General features: G+C 50.4%; 1 protein-coding gene across 1 annotated transcript; it reads right to left on the reverse strand.

Moving 5' to 3' along the window:
- Positions 1-485: 485 nt before the first annotated feature.
- Positions 486-18539, reverse strand: IPO9 (importin 9; the record flags this gene model as incomplete). Its single annotated transcript, XM_079546265.1, has 24 exons — positions 486-596; positions 955-1031; positions 1774-1875; positions 2360-2479; positions 2776-2909; positions 4027-4193; positions 5767-6042; positions 6644-6772; positions 7678-7826; positions 8037-8263; positions 8772-8931; positions 9328-9467; positions 10151-10257; positions 10388-10486; positions 11157-11308; positions 11818-11906; positions 12708-12808; positions 13832-13951; positions 14360-14446; positions 14708-14796; positions 15184-15385; positions 15908-15994; positions 16536-16597; positions 18374-18539. 24 exons carry the CDS (start codon positions 18537-18539, stop codon positions 486-488), a joined length of 3153 nt encoding a protein of 1050 aa, XP_079402391.1.
- Positions 18540-19821: the final 1282 nt, after the last annotated feature.

The raw sequence follows: 19821 nt of genomic DNA on the forward strand, positions 1-19821 counted from the left end.
GATATTTACCCTGTGTGCTACACCCAGAGGAACCACCTTCCGAATGTCTGGAGATACGTCCAGGCGATGTGTGAGTGACCAATGCGCTGCTCAGTCCGGCTGTGCTGTGTGGAGCTCAGTTAAGTGCCTCTTCACAGGCAGAGACAGTTTGCTTTTAAAAATATTAAGGACACATTTTTCTTTTTTTTTTTTTTTTCTTTTTTTTTTTTTTTTTAAGAACTTCCTGGAAAGTTACTGTGGAAAATGAAAGTGCTCCCATGGTGAGACCAATGTGCAAAGCTCAACAGACTTCCGTCTTTGCTGCTTTCTGAGTGTTCCTTCCCTTAGCAGATTTGTTAAGATGAGGCTCAATACGTCGCCACGAGGCCGTCATCCACCTCTAACACGCAGGTGGGCACCAGAGAATGTTTTATGTTTAGTCATAAAACATGGGATAAGCCAAGAAACATGGTTCAGATATGATCAGTGTGCTCTCTTGGGTGGGCTTATATGCCAATGGCCTGCAGCACTCGCTTTTCATTCTCATTGAGATGGTCTGAAAACATGGCATAGCAGGGCTGCTGTGCAAACTGACACAGGAAGTCAGTGAGATATGCCTGCAAGGGAGACAGAGAGCAGCAGTCAGCATCACCTCCTGGGAAAGCCTGCTTCTATCCTGCATCAAGACACGAACGTGAGCGCACAGCAAGGAACAGAGGGGGCACAGAGGGGAAGGGCTGAGGGGGAGCTCAAAGGAGGAACAGAGGATGGCACAGGGCAGCGGCAGGGAATTACGTGAGCTCCCATCTCCACCCTGCTTCTGACTTCAGCAAAAAGCTGCGGAGCTCACGGATAAAAGTCTCACCTCCCTCTGCTTGAGAAAGTTCTGTTCATTCACAGGTTATAAACACAGTAAGGAAAAACAGCTCAGGCATCATTTGATTAACATGAAAAAGCCTCATTGCAGAGCATCACCTGGAGATCTATCTGGTAAAGAGGGTCCTTTAACGCATCTGGGTCATCCTCTTCATCATCTTCATAGTAGTCCTCATCTGTCAGAGGCAAGGCAGCACGTTTTAACAACAAACAGAGCAAAACACCTCAGGGAGTGTTCAACTGGACTCTTGTTGAAACACAGCAACCCACACGTAGCTTCAGTGCTGCTGTGCAGGCAGTTCTGTACCCAGCACTGCTCCTGAACTTCTGTGGTTGGAAACAAAACCGCACCCTGGTGCAGAAGGGTCAAAGCAGGAGTCCCAGGGAACACAGGGCTGAGCTGAGCACACGTGGGATGCTGGGGGAGCAAGTCTGTAGGGTGCACTGTAAGGTGCACTGTATCTCAGTCCTGATCTTAGGTCAGGGTGCCACACACAGTTCTGTGCTCAGCAAGCAGCCTCCTTACCGTGTCAGCCTGCAAGGTTCTCTTTCCTAAGACTGTATGCAAACTGGAGAGGAAAGCAGGAATATCATACGTGCTCCATTTCTTTATGCAGCACTTCTGTTTCAAGACCGCTCCACAAGCAAGTTCAGCCGCTGCTGTGACGCTGCCATTCCCAGCTCACACCTACACCTCTGACACCAAGTCTCCCTCAGCAGGAACTCCTGCCTGTACCTCACAGCAGCACGAAGCCTGCAGAGCATTCAAACTCTCCTGTCTGAAACAAAACCCCACTGTGACACTTCTTCCCTCTGCCTCTCATCTCTGTTGCACTGCTGTCAAGGAAAGAAAACTCAGACAAGAATGTCGTCCACTCTGTTTTATCCCCAAGGAAGCAGTAAAAAGCTGTGACTTACCATACTTGTTTGTGGAAAGAATATCTGATAAGAACTGTCCTGCTAAGCCTTCATCTTCATCCTCATCCTCTTCCTGGTCCTCCCACATATCGTTGGAATCATCTGTTCAGAAAACAAACATTCCCAGACATGAACAACACCTGACAACGGCTGACAGCTGTGCAGAAAGCCTTGCTCTGCAGGGGCAAAGGGAGACCTGCAGCCATCACTGTCCCTCAGGAGGAAGAAACCAGACACCAAAGCAAGGGCAATTCCCTGCTATAGTCAGATCCTGACTTCCAGACACAACTCCACGTGTGAGGCCACCATTTCCCGATAATTTCCAGGTATAAGAAGACACCAAAGTGACTCAGCCTCTGAATTACTACTTAAGCCTTTGTTTAACTACATACACCAGTTCACTGCAGGGGAGTCTAGACTCGACTACGTGCCATTTAAGTATCCCTTCCAACTCCAAAGATTCTATGGTACTAATTACAAGTGTAATAGTTATTACTGTCAGTTTCTTATTACTATAAATGCTTCTGAAGAGATTACAGAGTAGATCTGAGCCATTAAAGAGGAAAAATCAATCCCAGTGTTTCACCTTGACTCCAATCTGCAGTGGTCTGTCGAGATGCGTTTGCTTCCATTGCATTTGAGAGTTCATTTATTATTAATTTCAGGATTTTTACTAACAAAGGAATGTTTGTCCAGCGTTCAGGATCTGCAAGAGAAGAAGAAGATACGTTCATGCTGCTCCTCATGAGAAGTTGTTTGTCCCTAATTACAGACAGAAAGACCCTATCAAGAGCTGGGAGCACTAATTTAGGTGCTCAAAAGTTAGCAACTGGACCAGGCAGCATCTGAGCTGCTCTGTACCAACACCGATGCGTGGATTCGTTCTAACAAACCAACCTGCACCTCCTCTGGGAAATCCCTCCCACAGCTTTGTGACCTGGTGAGACCCCTCACAGCCCCACTAACAGAACAAAAAGGCAGGGCAGCAAAATCACGACTTACTTTTGGCCGATTTTGATCGTGTCCGTATTCCCTCATCCATGTTAAATATTTCCTCTCCCTTCACCCTGATGTCTTGAAGCCGTTTGTCATCCGTGTTGATGCCGTACTGCAGGAGTTTGCACAGAGCAACTGAGCTGGGGAGCAGAGATTGGGACAATTAGGGATGGGGATCCCCTGCACCGCCCGGCCCACCCAGCAGGAGGGATGTGGGGAAGGTCCCCAGGCAGCCACCAGGTGCCCCTTCTGATCCCTGCCACCAAGAACAAGCGCTGCAGCTCTCCAGTTTCTCCTGTTCTACATTAAGATGTGGAACAGCCGCTTCTTCAACCCACCATCCACAGAATGGGGACTGAGGAACACAGAGGGGTAATCTGGTGTAAGTCCCTCAGTTCACTCAATGGGAGCCATTCGTTTTCCTTTTAGTAACTGCCATTTCCCCAGGTCTGAACAGCAGGCTCTTCTGCAAAGGCTTCTCTTCATTACTCAGAAAACATCCAGCAATTCCTAATGCATCGTGAGCTCCTTTGCTGTAGATAACCCCAAATGGGGGCCTAGAACAGAGCACAGCACTGCCAAATCACCTGCACACAAACCGCTGCCATGCTGGATGACACACAGAGCTGTACAACAGACTTCACAATTCTCTGTCACCTGCAGCGCTGTGCCCCCACGGCCTCAGAGCACCCTGCACAGCTCTCAGAATGGGAGGAATCACTGCTGAGCAACACAACAGAGCAAGCACGACTGCCAACAGTGCTGAGCATCCATCGACCGCCTCCATCGTTCTGACATTCATCTCTTTTTTGCTGCCTCTCATTTACTTCGCTGACTCGTTAAATCAATGAGAAATCATCAAATTCTCTTAGGAAACCCTTCTACAGTGCCCCAACCTTCCACTGCAGCTTTTAATGAGAATTTCATGTCCAGAAAAAATTCTCATCCTGCTCACACAACTGTAGTGTCACAACCAGCCCCCTGCTCACTTGAGGCACCCCTTCCCACCTGGGCGCCCCTGTTCCAGCACAGAACACGGGGCAGCAATAGGAGCACTGAGGAACATCAGGGATTGCTCCAATTACCACAGCTCTCCTGAGCTGAACTGACAGCACAGGAAAATAATTCCTTTTGCCCAATGCAGGCGTAGCACTGCGAGTGTGAGCCAGCTCCCCCTTCCTCACACACAGCGTGTTTAATTGCAAGAGGATGATCAGCCAGCTGCCATTAAGGCACGGGTGCAGCAGAACATCCTACCTGACTTTGCCTTCATACTGCCCATAGAACAGGTGCTGCCTGCTCATCCATTCAGCCATCACAAACTCCAGGGCAGGCTTGCCTGTTGGTCCAGGGAGGCTGCACAGGAACTCAAGGAGTGGTTCCAGTTGTGAGTGAACCAAATGAGCAAACACCATAATCAAGGACTGCCAGGGAAAAAAAGGAAACATGAGCTGTACATTATTTAGGAGCTGAAAATGTTTTATCAAATATTCAAGAAATGGAGCACCCTGCAGGAATGAAGATGGTGCTTACCGACCCCAGGAGGAAAAGAAAGTAAAACCATCTGCAAATACAGTGTGCTACAAAAGCAGGAAAGGATACTGCTACCATCAGAAGCGATATCTGACCCACAAAAAGCAGGTCAGGAGTCCAATCAGGAGTCCATCTGCTCACACCCACGCCTCAAATCAGCAAAGCTTCCTAATGCAGAGATGAAAAAAACATTGGGGGGAAAAAAAAAAAAAGGAGAGGCTGCAGTGGCTTCTGACCACCAAAAACATCCCATGGCAAAGGCAGGCAGTGCAGGTACCCAACTCTGCTGGTCCAGTGCTGTACACACAGCCCTGTGCACAGAGCTCGGAATGCTCACCACGCTAAGGCACAGAAGTTGCTTGTCCACAGCCATTTTCTCCACCCCAGGGTATTCCATCACCAGCACGTCTCCCAGCCATCACACCATAATGCAGCAGCACTTCTCCTGCTCTGAATCTTAAACTGCAAGCTTTAGGAGCGTATTTACAAGACAGATTTACAGTCCTGCCCCTGCAGGCCAGGACCAAACGTCAGCCCCTAAGCTGAGGGCATCTGCAGGGGCTCCTTCAGGGGAAAGCTGTCCTACTGCAGACTCCCATCTCAGGCTAAGACAGAGAAGAAATCCAACATCACTGGGCGCTTGTTGTCTTCCACAGCTGCAGGGGCTTCACATGACTAGTTCAGATTTAAGCTTCTGCATCTTTTAAATCCCAAAATAGCCAAAGCAAAAGCCATTTTGCATGGCTATGAATGAACAGTGTTTCCAAGGGGGAAAAACTGAAAAAAATCAAGGCCTGCAGATGAACTCTGTGCTGATGTTGATGTTTCACTGTGTACTGGTTTGAAAAAATGCACCATTCAAATCAGAGCTACCCAAGATAAAAGGGTCAGAACAGATGAGTCTCAGCCAGGTTCTTCACCGAGGGCAGAGGAGGGTCCTGGCAGCAATGCCTTCCCACAGCTGCTGCTCAGGAAACAGGGAATCAGCAGATGCTGAACTTTAAGGCACGTACAAGAAAGAGAATTAACACTACTGGGGTAAAATTATTCTGTAAACCATGCCACTAAAAGGAGACCAAGGCCAGAGCAGACTGATACTCTCACCTGACCTCTGTCCTGATGCAGGCCAACTGCACGCCCCATCTCCTAACGCTCACCTGCTCTCAGCTCCAAGCTGTTCACACACACTCAAAAGCTGCCCTGCCACCACAGCCCCACTCAAGGTGCTCTCTGAAGGTTCAGTCCTTGCAAGCAAAAGGTCATGAGACTATTTAAGGTGCATGAAAGCTTACCAACAAGAGCCTGGCTTACCTGGTAATCCAGACAAGGCTGGATGAGCAGAGCCGGCCATTTCCTGACCACCTCACAGGGTATGCAGAACCCATGAACAATCAGGCACACACTTATTTTCAATCTGACAGTTTCTTTTCCCAGCACTTCCTCTCACCCTCCTGGGCTGCTCACCTGCATTACACTGAGTGTCTCTGCTTGTTGCATTTTGCTCAGGATGGCTCTCAGAATCTGGTCCAAGTTCTCTCCCAGCTCACTCCCTGCTTTGGAAATTAAAGTGGAGACCAGCCTGCCCACAAAGGCAGCAGTGAACTCTGAGGTCCTCGGATCCAGAAGCTGGCTCACCACCTGCATCACGTACCACAGCCCGTTGTGGCCCTGCTCATCGTGCCACTGTGCAATCTGCTCCAAAGCCACGGAGACGTACGCACGCAGACACTCGCCACCATTCTGTAAGAGAAAGGCACTCTGTTAGAACTTCCCTTTCCAAAGCCATCAGCAGGTAACAGCAAAACTGCTACCAAGCACAGCTCAGATCAGCACTGCCCCTGTGAGCTGAATCCTTGCTCTCCCTCCATTCAGTACGTGAACCAACCAAAAGGAGTTTATCTTCCCCTTCCCACTTAAATGTGCACACGAGAAGATGGCACGAAGCAAGATGCAGGGGCTCTGCTCCTCATGCCTGAGAGCATTCCTTGCTGCCAGCCGCTGCCATCCCTAGATGTCATGAGCATTATCATGGGGGAAGAAAAGCAGTGAGGTTTTACGTGCTCCAGAGCACTAACAGAAAAAAAAACAAACAGGGCAAGGCTGCCAGCCTGTTCACTCTGATCCTCCACATTACAGAATGATCTCAGCAGAAGTGACCGCAGGTCCCTGAACAGCAATGCTCTAATGACAGACTGGGCAGCAGAGCCTCCCGAGGAGCTGATGATACAACTACTGGCAAACAAGGCCTGGGCTCCCTCGAAGGCTTTGCCAGCTGCCTCATTTGGTCACTTCCCTCAAACTCTCCTGTCCCTGCAGCTCCTACCACTCCCTGCAGTGTTACCTGCATGGTAGCGTTGTCGTCTGTGTTCAGGCTGCACTGAGCCACTGCAGGGAATGCTTGGCAGATCAGGAGCTGGGACAGAGGAGGTTTGGTGTTCCTCACAACTGTGGTTAATATATCAATAGAAGTCTGAAAGGAAACCACAAACAAAAGCACTGTCACAACAGCAGCCACAGTACACAAAGTCAGCATTGCAAGCACTGCAGTCACGAGCAGGAGGGATGCGACCCAGCACTGCCATCACACCCTGATGTCACACACAGCAATACTTCAGTTATTTTAAAAGCCACGCACCCAGAGCCTCTGAAACTGCCATGGGCACACAGTGCTGTGTGCTGTGAAGTTCCCAGGGCAGTTTAAACACTAAGAGTGGTGTAAAACCACTCAGTGTGGCAAACAGCTCCACAGGGATGTACGTGATCCCGACAGTGATCAGTGCAACCAGAGAATCCTGCTTGCTGATTTGTTCCAGTTTATCTTGATCTGCATTTATTTTAATCACCTACTCGTGATTGCTACAGCAATACTGATCAATATGCAGGTTATAAACATTTTTATTAAGATATTTATGGGCTTAATTTCATACAATCATTCTATGGAGTCGATGCTCAATCTTTTCTAAGTGGACTTCTTAAAGAAACAACAAATGTTACAGTTTATCTCCAGCAATTTATACATGTGACATATAAATCAGAAAAAAACTCAGGGGAAACCACAAGGAACAGTTGTGTATTCTGCTGGAGAATGCAACACCATTTAGGAGTGACTGTCACTGGTGAAACTTGACTACGTCACAGCAGAACAGCTGGGGACAAACTGCAGGGAGTGAGGAAGCCCACAGAGCACATTATTTGGGAAACATCTCCCCCCAGCTGCATTTTGCTTCTCTCCATAAAGACAAATCTACCAAACACTGAAGTCATTGTTCAAAGGCATTTTAAAGCAATTTTCTACTCACTGCAGAGCAGCCATCCGTTATGTTAAAGAACAGGGAATCGGTCCCAGCTCAGACCAGGTACCACCACAGCACTTACTGCACAAAGCCCTGCTGGGATCTTGTCAGCAGGGGCCTGCATGATGCTGACAAGAGTTGGTATTAGCCTCATCTGCATTGGACCCTGGCAGGCTTCTATCTGAGCCAGCTCCTTAAAGATATCTTGGGCAAGAGAAGCAACGACTGGATCTGGAGAGAGAAAGCACCATTTACTCAAACAAACTACCAAACACCTCAGTTTTTGCTACCGCTATTTCAAACTGGCACAGCAGCTCTTTCCCTGCTAGCTTTACAGCACGGATCAACGTTCATTCAATTCTGGCTTATTACATGTTCAGCACAGCCATAATCCTGATCAGGATCCACGAGCAAAGCCAACCGCGGGACCTGAGCACCCACCATTGCTGTACTTCAGAAAGATGGCGATGGTGAAGGGGCAGATCTTGTTCTCCACACTGGCTGTAAATGCTGGGTCCACGGTGCAGACAATGCACAACGTTTCCATCACCAGGTTGAGCACCTCTGAGCTGAACTGCGTTGCCAAATGGATCAGACCATCAAGGATGCTGGGAAGGAAAGGCTGCAACACGTGGGTGCTCTCAGAGATCTTCAGCTGGTCACAGTAGCTAGACATGATACAGAAATGCACACAGAAGGCATGAAGTGTTTTATATACGTATCACTGGATTAATCATAGATGGGTATTTCATCCCCCTGTTCTGTAAATTGGCTCCTCCAGCACTTCTCCCCATCAGTACACTTCTTCCTTCATCTCTCAACTTTGTTATTGCCCTGATCTGTCCCACAAGGACACATTCTGTTAGTCATACCTGTGTCTGCACAGCATTAACCATGGTTTCATTTCCATGCTTGTCACCAGCATCCATTTCTGCTTCTAGGTGGGACTGTATCTATTATAACACTGTGCTGTACATAACCTTAAACCTCAACTTCTTATTCCTCATCAGAGTTACTCTGCTTCGAACCTGCTCACTTAAACTTCTTACACTGATACTTCATTCATTCCATGCCATCACTTCCACAGTCTGTACAGGAATTTTATATTTTGATGAACAAGTTCTAAAAATGTGATTTCTAACACAGACCCCTGAGGTTTGGAGTATCTCTGCTTACCCCCAGATAGCTCTGACTGCAGAGATTCGGACAGAAGGCGGCTGGGTTTCATGCAGACCACTGACTGTGGCTTGCAGGAACTGCTGGATGAGCTCTGGGGACATGGCCACTGTGAAACGGCTGGCGGCCCACAGGGCCCGGCCCAGGAGAAAGGGGGACACTGAAACAAAGCAGGACAGAGAGAGTTCCATGAATTTGAAGTCAGAGCTGCTTTCATCCGTCACCCAAAGTTCTGCCATCCCAGCAGGAAAGTCGTTAAATGATAAACAGTTTCTCAAAGTTCAATTATTTGCAAGGACTTTTGTCAACTTCTCCGACCTCCCTGCATGCTGAGGGAGCACCATCCAGAAAGCAGAAGTGCACAGAGCTCCCAGTCACAGGATCCTCCTCCCCATGAGCATCAGCCTCAGCTTACAGAAAACGTGGAGCTGGCTCTGCACAGCACACACACACACACACACAAACACACACACACAAACACCACACCTGCACTCGTACGAAGTTTCCAAGCTCTGGCACTCAGCTGCATCGTGGCCAACGGCCAGGGCTGGCATACCTGAAAGGTTGAGGTCTGCCAGAACAACGTTGGTCAGGAAGCCATGCATATCAAAATGGATTCGGCCGTTCTTCACGCTGTCTGTAATAATGGACTTCACTGAGCCCAGGGCCAGCATACAAGCTTCGTGTATTTTCCACCTGTAGAAGAATCCAGATGCTTTTAGGCTTTTCTGCCCACCATCACCCCAATAAATAAATCAAGAATTTGAAGGAAAACCATTCAGATCTTTTTCTCTAAGCTGACACAATCACCTACTTGATCCCAAAGCAGAAACAAATGAACATTCACAAAACTCTGCAGTGTGGGGACTCGGAATCTCAGCCAGCACAGGCAGCATTCCCAGTCCCTTTTCACAATTTGGGTTAAAAAAATGCTGCTGCTTGTACCGCTTTCCCCCTCCAGAATAAATAAATAAACAAAGACTTTGTTCTGAAGGATTAAAGGACTTGTTCTGCAGCCTCCAACTCATCTCAGTTGATTCCATGTGCAGAAGCACCGAGAGATGCCTGAAATTCTGAGCCCACTTCACTGAGCAGAAAGAGAAGGTTCTGCTCCCTGGACACAGCAAACAACACTTCACAACCACGTGCTTTAAGGAACTGTCAGGGCAGGGAAGGAGGAGCCTGGGACAGACACCCGGTGAAGGGTTTGCACAGGAAGGTTTCTGCATCTGGCCTGAGAAATCCCCTGCTCTCTTTTTCTTCTCCTGATCAGTTCTCAGATTTCATCCTTGCCCATCAGCAGCAGTGCCCCAAACACTTGACTGCCCTCAGTACTACAGAACCCACTGCTGCAATTCCTTGCTGTCCCATCTCCTCACCAGTGCTCAGCACCGCTGTTCTTGGCCTGCTCTGCTTCCTGTAAGTGCCTCGTAGCTGCTGCAGCCAAAGCACTTGCACTCTCATTCTGGAAATCAGCAGCCACAGCCTGTGCAGAGGAAACAATCACGTTTAGTTGTAGACTTTTAAAGGCGGGCTTTCCTCCAAACACTCAAAATGAAGCTAAATGCATCGCTCTCATTCTTTGGTTGCTTCTAAGCATGGAATATTTTTCATACCAGCAACAGATCCTGAGCAGCAATCCTCACTGTATAGGAAAAAGTATCATCATCTTCATCCTCCACAAACTGCTGGGGATTTGCAGTCCAAACCTTTATCTGAAACACAAGGACAAGAAGAACAGGGAGGATAACAACGATTCTTACTTGCTGTTGCAATAATCTTTGCAAAGAAGAGGCCCTCTCTGTTCTGAGCCCATCTTGCTCTTCTGCCCCTCATCTGAAATCAGTTTCACAAACTCACGACTGAGCTGAGATCAGTGCTACACAGCTTTATTTACAGATGAGAAACGGGAGAAGCAGACGAAGCTTTAACAGATGCCTGTTTTTATGCATGCCTACCTAAACAAGACAAACAGAAGATGGCTTTCAGGCTTGGGAGACCTGGAAGCACAAAGAATAGCCATGAAAACTACATCACACCACTTGCCCAATCCTTTCCCTATCGCTGTGCTGTGGCTATCCATTTCAGTGTGGTAACCTCCATGTTCACAGCACATTCCTCCACTGCTGCACACGAGGTGCTACTGACAGGAACACCTGGATGCTGACAAATTGATGGAACAGCACAGAACCACGAAGGCTGAAAATGACCTTTAAGATCATCCAGCCCAAGCACCCACCTACCAACAAAGCTGTCCACTAAACCACATCCCTGAGTAACCATGTTAGCTTACAGCAGCTTCCATGCACTGGAACACTTCCTAGGACACTAATTGGTTTAAATCTCTTATCTCATTTGCTTCCTACACAAGACAAACTTGCTCACCTGCTCCTCTGTGATCTGCATGTAAAGAAGGATGTAGTAGATCAGCTCTGGCAAAGCCTTCTTCACTGTGCTCTTAAATTTGTTGTTTTCCAACAAGGCATGAACAAACTCAAATATGCTGAACACCAGATTTTCAAATCCCAACACTTCACCTGAACAAAGAAAGGAAAAAAAGGACCATGACTCCAAATGCTAACATGCACAGAAGTATAAACTTGTGTCAAATACAGTTACAGACTTCCAGGCTGTCTGATGGGGTAATGGCTGTTCTCACTCCTGGACCAGCAAGGGCAGCAGCAGCCCTGGGAGGACTCCGACTCGATCACCTTCTGCTCTCTTCCCACATCACTGCACAGCCCTCGCTAAAATTTATCAAGCCCAAAATAAAACCTGTTTGGTTTTCTTTTGTCCCATCAGTTTTACCTCAAAACTGCTGCAAAACTCACTCCTGGAGTCGTTAGAAACCTTAAGTTATGCAGCTTCACTGATCACAGCCACATGAAACTTAGAACAGCCTCCATCACTTCCTTCCAACACTGTAAATGTACATTAAGCATGAACTCCCGAGGTGTTTCTGCAACTGCTTTGACAACAGTCATATTTAGGTGAGTCCACTCCCCTTCAAAAGGGGACTCAGGAGTGCAGTTCAACAAGTTCTTACCATCGGAATCCACAGGATCCTCCACCTCTTCTGTATAATTTACTTCTGTTCTCACATAAGTAGATGAAGTTAAGTAAACAAGTATGTTTCTAAGATGCATCTGGGAATTAAAAATCCTAATAATGACTATGCCTTCCTAGGAACGTGGGTTACACACAGTGCTGTGTTTCAAACAGAAGATGAGCCCTGGGATCTCCTGCCCAGCTGCAGAAGCCACTTCTCCACCACCCGACAGCAGCCCTGGGCGACTCCATTCACACACCAAATCCTCCATGGAAACCCAAAGGTTCCCCCACACTACAGCTCTGCCACACTGAATCCACTCACACTCGGCCCACCAGGGCACAAGGAGCTCATTCTGCACCTCCGTGCTCCCAGTGGTGAGGAGCCACAGCAGCACAAACCTGGGGCGGACGTGGAAGATCTGCCCTGTCAGTTTGCACGTAGCACGAAAACCCCAGAACATCTCTTTAACATTGCAGACTGCCCAGCAAAGTAATGACTGATAACATTTAAAAGGCAAATTCAGCTTCAGCAGCAAACGTAACCAGTCATTACTGCTGCAGCAAGGGATAAAGTAGGCTCTCCTCTGAAGTCTCACTATGAGGCATTGTTTGAAGAAGGCAATTTTCACTGAAGAGCACCAGAGAGAATGCAGAGGTTGGCCACAGTTCTGCAGCCAGCATGATGTGGCTGCTCCCATGGTTCACTGTAACTGACTCAGGCCAAAGGAACCTCATGGAGCCCAATGAAATACCCACAGGGTCTCCACAGCAGATTCCTGCATTGCTGGTCATGGTCTCACACTCCTCAGCCACGTTCAATCCTTACTGGGCACAAGATATTTGTCTTGTCCTACTCCAGTTAAAAGCATTCAGTGCAAAGGATATAAGGCAGCACTTTCTGTAAGGGTGTTCCACACGATGGGCAGGATCTGCTGCATTGAGGACACCATGTGCTTCGGGTAGTTCTTCACCAGTGCTGTCACAGCCTGGAAGCACAAAGAGCAGCGATCAGAAGGGAAACCAGGGAACACCACCAAAACCAGCTCACGGGCTGCACTTCCACCACCAATGGAAATAATCCCAAGTCCTGCTGGGACTGCTCTCCAGAGATAGGGAAGAAAAAAAGGCACCTTTCTGTTGTTTACTTCTCAGTACTTTGCTGAGAGGAAAAAAAAAAAAAAGGATCTTGCAGCTGGTTGAAAATGCATTACCTGCATTACCAAAAACGTCTCCATTCTTTCTCCCGTTGCCCCTGCACTCCAGGAGCTCCAGCAATCATCTTATCTGCTTAACCAATCCCTTGAGTATTCTCATTTCTGCATTACAATGACTACAAAATGCACTTTCCTGGAAGGAAAGGCAATTTATAGGTCTTATACCTGAATTCCTTTTGCCTTAGAAAATTGCTGTCATTAGTTTAGAAGCCGTAAGCGACAAACCCACAGGTTGCCCTGAGCACCCAGTCAGAACACTGCTCCCCTCACAGAGCTGCTGCCATCCATCAGTGGCTGCTACAGCACTGCTCCCCTCCCTGAGGAGAGGCACAACAGGGGCAGCGATGGATGCAGTGCCACAGTGCTGCTGCCTTGAACGGGACCACAAAAGCCAACCTAACAGCTGCCCTCTGAACACCACACCAGCACCCTCCTGCACCTTCCTGCATTTAATTTCTTGGCTCAGGAGCAAAGCTAATCGTTATGACAGACTGTATGCTTGTTTACAGTAACTGCAGTATGATTTTGTTCAAGGAACACAGCTGTCCACCTTCACCCAAAACCTGCAGCCCAATAATGCACCACCACATCCCTATGGAGCTCCCCACACGTCTTCAGTGTAGGCACAATTCTGTGTTTCAAAACTGCGTGGCACTGGGAGCCAGAAAGCTTCACAACTCGTAGCACAGGCACTGCCAGGAGAAGCAACACACAGCACTCGGCCTTCTCTCCTTCCCAGCACACCTGGCAGTGTTTATGCATTCGGTCATTTCCTATCAGTATTAACCAACTTACTTTCAGGACTTCCATCTTAAATCCACTGTCTGATGTGGGTCCGTCAGGCATCTGCAGGGCCTGAACAAAAGCCTCTGTGAACTGCTGCACCACGGGGAATATCAGGACTTTGGCTGCACCCTGGTTAAAAATCAGTGCAAGCAGAGGTGAGTTCCAGGCAACAGATCTCTGTGTCTGACAGGAAAGCAAAGGGCCACCCTGTGCTCAGCAAACCAGTGCTCCCCATGGCACCGGAGGCTCCTCCAGGGATTCCCAAGCAAAGGACCGGGCCTCATCTCCTCCCCAGGCTGATCCCCTCCCTCCAAGCTGTCCCTGCACGTCTGTTAAACTCAGTTATGGAAACCAAGCACAGCATCAAAACGTGCACAGAAAGCAGGGAGCTGGCTGCTCTGCGAGCAGGAAATTACACCCACTCCTCCAGATTACACCTGGCACCATGGAATTCTCCTATCTTTCATTTCCAGGTTACGATTTAGAGCCTCACTTCATTTCCATTCAATATGTGTTGCAGGATAGGTGAAATCTTGCCTTTTCCAGTTCCTCCATGTTACAGATCATATGGGCACACGTGGTAAATATCTCCACTGCACGTGACCTCGTGCGAATACCATACACCTGCAAAACAGCAGACAGGGAACAGCAGATGTTTTTAAGTGATTTTTTTTTTCCCTGCTTTATTTGATTCCCTTTTATTTCATTATTGGCTTCAACATTTCAGCTGAAACGTTAGCTGTCACGAATGAGCACAGCACAGAGGAAACACTTTAAGTCTTGTTAAAGTCATGGTACAGCTCAACCTCCACATCTGCTGTTTCTTTGCTCCAAGAAACATTCCCACCAATGCAACTCAGTACCCATTTAAGAGTGAAGATGTACCTCAGCCATTGTGAAGATTTTGTACATCTCTGGGAGAATAACAGGAGCAACGTGTGGCATCTGTGTGTCCGTCACTTCCCGCGTAAACTCTGCAGAACAGAAAGCAAGGGGACTTCTTAGAAGAAAACAAACCCAAAACAACAACATAGAGATTGCTGGGAAACGAATTGCTTCGTGCTCGCCTACAGCAGCGCCGGCTGTCCTACCCACAGCAATCCCTGAGGGACAGCAGAAATGTCATGCTGAAAGTGGCAGACAGCTGAGAGCAGGGAGTTACAAAGCTCCTGTGGGGCTGCAGCCCGCAGCACAGAGCCTGACGCTGCGCTTCCTCAGCTCCCAGCAGCAGCCAGCAGGCACTGAGCCCTGCAGAGCAGCAGCAGCAAGTTCTAGCTCCATTTGCAGTACAAAGGGACAGAATGCTGTGGTAAGGAAAAGCCTACAGCACCTCCTCAGGGTGCCCTGCTGCGTGCACGTACCTGTCAGCACTCTCATGGCTCCATGCACCGCGTTCACATCTCCACTAACCAGCATCTCCATCAGGAGGTTGAAGAGCTCGGGCCAGGCTTCGGGCCAGTCCCAGTGCGCCACTGCTGACACTGCGTAGGCAACACTGGAGCGCACTTTGCTGATGGATTCTCTCAGCCCGTTGGGCAGGAGCTCTCTAATAGCAACTTTTGCCTGTAGAGAACCACAGCATTTAGCAGAACATCCCCAGCCACAGGACAAGCTGCTCAAAAGCAAGTCATGGCACCTGACCGTATCCTGGTACAGCTTCACTGTCAGGTTTACAAAACAAATGCTCAGCAGACAACTAAACCTGGCAGACTGCATTCTGTGTTTCTGTGTAGGGAAGGCTGCTGGGTGTGCTGCAAGGCAGCTCTCTCCCCAGGCAAAGCCCTCAGGCAGGCACACAGCAACTGCCATCCCCAGCTCAGAGCTGCATGAGGTGGGATGCAGACACGGATGAAGGACACCCTGGGCTCACTGATACAAACGCTGGTTCCAATGTCGGCCTGCGTTTGCTTTCTTTGTAAGGTTTGGGTGGAGGAGAACCAGGCACCCAGCCCCAAAGGGACAGAAGGAAAAAGGGCAGCGCTTCTGGGGCACCAGTCCCAAAAAAAAAGACCTGTTTCAGGGAACCAGGTAATATTCTTGACGGATAAAGCATCTTAAATCAGGAATCAAGAAGCAAAGCCTTACCCTCTCTGTGGTCTCTGGAGGTCTAAACTTTTCTGACTGAGAACACCAGTGAGTTTCCACATACTGCTTCAGAATGACAGATGCTAGCTGCATTAGAAGAGAGGTCACAAATTAGGAACAAATCTCACAACCACAGCACACTGCTTTTACCAGAATGCAAGTCTTTGCCAAACTGCTGGAAAAGCCACAGCAGTAAAAAGCTGAACTGACGGCCACTCCTTGCACAGCGACAGCCTACACAGCACTGACACAAGAAGGCTGCTATTTCTCACCTCTACAACAGCAAAGGTATGGGCCACATTGCAACCACAGAAACACAGAACCTAAACCTCCTTTTCGAGGAGGAAAACACCAGCAGGAAAAGCTGTGGCAGACAGAAGAGGATTTCTGCTGCTGGTGCCCACTGCACACAGCCAGCACCACGCAGCCCAGCAGCAGGCTGAGCAGCCCCAAAAACACTGCTTCCAGGAAAGGAAAGGTCAGCACACGTGGATATGCTGAAGGAACGAGTGACAAACCCACAGATACCCCAGGGAAAATGCAGGGACAAAGGCAAACCACCTCTGGCTCCCCCAGGACACAGCAGGACGCCCCACAAACTGCAACGCTGCCCGGGCTGTGAGCTCACCTGCCGGATGGCCAGCGCTCCCTGCGGGTCCACAGTCAGCTCTGCCAAATGGACACCAAACTCTGCAACACAAAATAAATGTTTGTGTCAGAACTTTCATTCCCACACAGAGAAACTCACCAAGATTGTTGGAGGAAGCCACAATACCAATGGTGTGACTCATCCGTGGGAAGGAGAAGACAATTCCAGTGCAGAGCTTCTCAAATGAATCATTGAGCATTCATTCTGCCCTGTGCTTCCTGCACAAACTTTGTTTGTTGTCTCAGCATCTCACTTCTTTCTCTCACGGGTAAAAACGTTGCAACTCAGGTTACCAACAAGTACACTCTGAGATGCACTCGGTTTAAACTCCCCTTAGCTGCAGCTGGAACTGTTCCTCCCTGGGCCAGGGCAGGGCTGTGAGCACTGCTGGGGCTGGGGGTGTCCCTGTGCATGGCAGGGAGTGGGACCAGATGGCCTTCAAGGGTCAGGGTTAGAACTCTAACCGTTCTGCAACTCCATGAATCTAATGGCTGCATTGCCCTCGTTTTTACTGTCAGTGTTGTATCTTTAAAACATGCTTAATGACAGCCGTATTTCTGGTTTCTTTACAGCACTTTAAAGCACTCCTGATTCACGTGATCTACGTTTCTCTCCCACAACAACACGGAGCTGGCAAACACAATGCTGCTCTTGCTCCTCCTCTTGGCATCTGCAAAGAGGATACAGCTCGCTCCTCCCGTGCTCCTTGACTCCCAACAGCACAAAGTAATGCAGATGAAGGGATCCCAGCCTGGCAGTCCTCACCAAGGTCAGCAGCCCCGACCCACACAGCCTGAATCTCTCCCACCCCCTCCGGTTTGGTGCCACGTGCAGCTCCATGGGAGCAGCCTGCGGAGCTTTCCCCCGGTGAAGGTGTTAAAGCACCCACAGCAGAGCTGCGATGTGCTGGGGAGGTCAGCAGCAAAGCGCTGGGAGACCCCAGGATATCTGTAACGCAGTGATAAAGTAAACGTGTAGATGACAGGGTCTGGACTCAGTGATGCTCTCTGATTCCTCCCAACTGTTTATCTTTATTCTGACTCCATTCCTCGTCCTCTGGATCTCCTTTACCCACAAAGCACAGTCCTGCTGCGTTCCTGCACATCCTACAGCACTGCCAGACCTGCACAGCTGCACCAGCACCACTACCTGCCCAACAGCCGTGGTGGCAACAAACTCATCTCCTTGTGCTGCACCACAAACGGCTCAACGGGAGCCTCGCACACAGATCACAGCAGGGAACCTTCCTGCCACACCGCCTGCCTTCCCCTCATCGCCTCGCGTCCATTAGGAGCAATCACCGCACAACCCCTGGGCAGACACAGCCTCACATCTTCCTCGTCTTTACCACAAGGCTCCTCTGAGCTCAAGTTCAGGAGCACAGAGACCTTCGGGCACCACAAAGAACCCTTCAGAGTGGGAAAATCCTCCGAGAGGAGCGGAGAAGCGCCGGGAGTGCCTGCAGGACCGGAGTGCAGCTCCATGCACAGCACTGCGGCTGCACGAACCAGCACGGAACCTTCAGGGCTGAGGAGGCCGTGCAGACCCCGCGGTGCCGACAGCACTCTGTACAGCACAGCACAGCACTGCACAGTGCAGTACAGGGCAGCACAGCACAGCACAGCACAACACAGCGCAGCGCTGCCCCACGTGCAGACTCCCGCTGAGGCCCCGAGGGCTCCGGTGCGGCGGCTCCACCCCCGCGGCCCTGCCGGCTGCCCGCCGCCCTCCCGGCCGCGCGGCCCGGCCCCCCGACGCTCCCCGCGTTCCCCGGCGGCCCGCAGCTCGGCCCCCCTCCCGGCCCGGCGCTCACTCACCCTCCGTCACCTCCAGCACCTTCACCTGCTCCTCGGCGGCGGCGCGCACCGCCTGCACCGGGCACAGGATCCCCGTCAGCGTCTCCACCAGCGCCTCCTTCAGGCCCTGCGCCACCGGCCCCGGCCCGCCGCCCCCCGGCCCTCCCGCCGCCGCCGCTCCCGCCATCGCCCCCTCGCGCTCCGCTCCGCCGCCGCCGCGCGCGGGATACGGGGCCGCCGCGCGCCAAACGCACGCACGCACGCGCGCCGCGTCGGGACGTCACCGCGCGCAGCGCCCCCGGCGGCGGGGAGGACGAACGGCGGCGGGGCCGCCCCGTGCGCGCGATGGGCGGGGCTGTGGGCAGCGGCGCAGCGCCGCTCCGCCCCCCGCCGCCATCGGAGCGCGCGACGGCGCTTCCGGCGCGGAGGCGACGAGAGGCCGCGGCCGCTGCCTCCGCTTCCGTGCAGGGAAACGCGCGTGGCCGTGCGCCGCTCCTCGTATCGCGGTACGGCGGCGTTTCCTTCCGGCCCCCCGTGCCGTTCCTCGCGGCGCTCCGTGGCACCGGAACGTGGCCGCTTTGGGCTTTAATTCACGAACTTTTGTTCCTACGCAGCGTCGTTCGCGGGGTCCGGCGAAGCCCCGCAGCCGCGCCAAATCCCGGAGCGGCGGGGCGGAGTTTGTGCGCGTGCCCCCCCCCCCCCCCCCCCCCGGACCGCGCCGCTCCGATTTTGGGGGCGCTTTGCTGATGAACGGATTTTTTTCCTTTGTTTTGGGCACCACGAAGCCTCGGCAGCGGCCGGAGGGAAACGAACTGCGTGGGAAGTTCTCTAAAAACACCAACATTTAATTTTATAACATAACCAGGGGTTTATTCCACAATATAAACTGCAACGTTTGATACAAGCTACCCAAAAAAGGAGAAAGCCAAAATACAGCTGTGGCAATTACTTTACAGAGCTTTTTTTTGTTTGTTTTTTCTTTTTTTTTTCTTTGTCTTCTACATCACGGCCCCTCAGTCACACTAGGATCTACCACCTGCTTTCTGTACATCAACCAATGCTAAAAGCAACACGCCGTCCCCAGCTGCCATTCCAGTCGCTGAAACCAGACATAGAAGTTATTGCTCAGATAAATAAACCTAAATCTACCAAAAACAAAGTGGGAAAAAACAGAAGAAAAAAAAAATACAAACAAAAAAACAAAACAAAACAAAAAAAAACCCAAAACCTAAAAGTCTCCAAAGAGTTGATAACAGAGTAAACAGGGATCTCCTCCAACGAGGACTGCCTGGAACAGCCCGCGCTGTGGGGCTCCGTGCTCCACGCAGGATTCAAAGCGCTGCAAATCCCAGAGGTACGGTGATGCTGTGCAGGGCCAGGAGCACGGCCCCACGGCCCCACGGCCCCAGCAGTGCCTTCGAGTCGGCCGAGACCCCCCCGCTCCGACAGCCAGCTTTGCAAACCTCCAC

Source organism: Tetrao urogallus (genome assembly GCF_951394365.1).
Source record: "Tetrao urogallus genome assembly, chromosome: 24".
Taxonomy (NCBI): Eukaryota; Metazoa; Chordata; class Aves; order Galliformes; family Phasianidae; genus Tetrao; species Tetrao urogallus.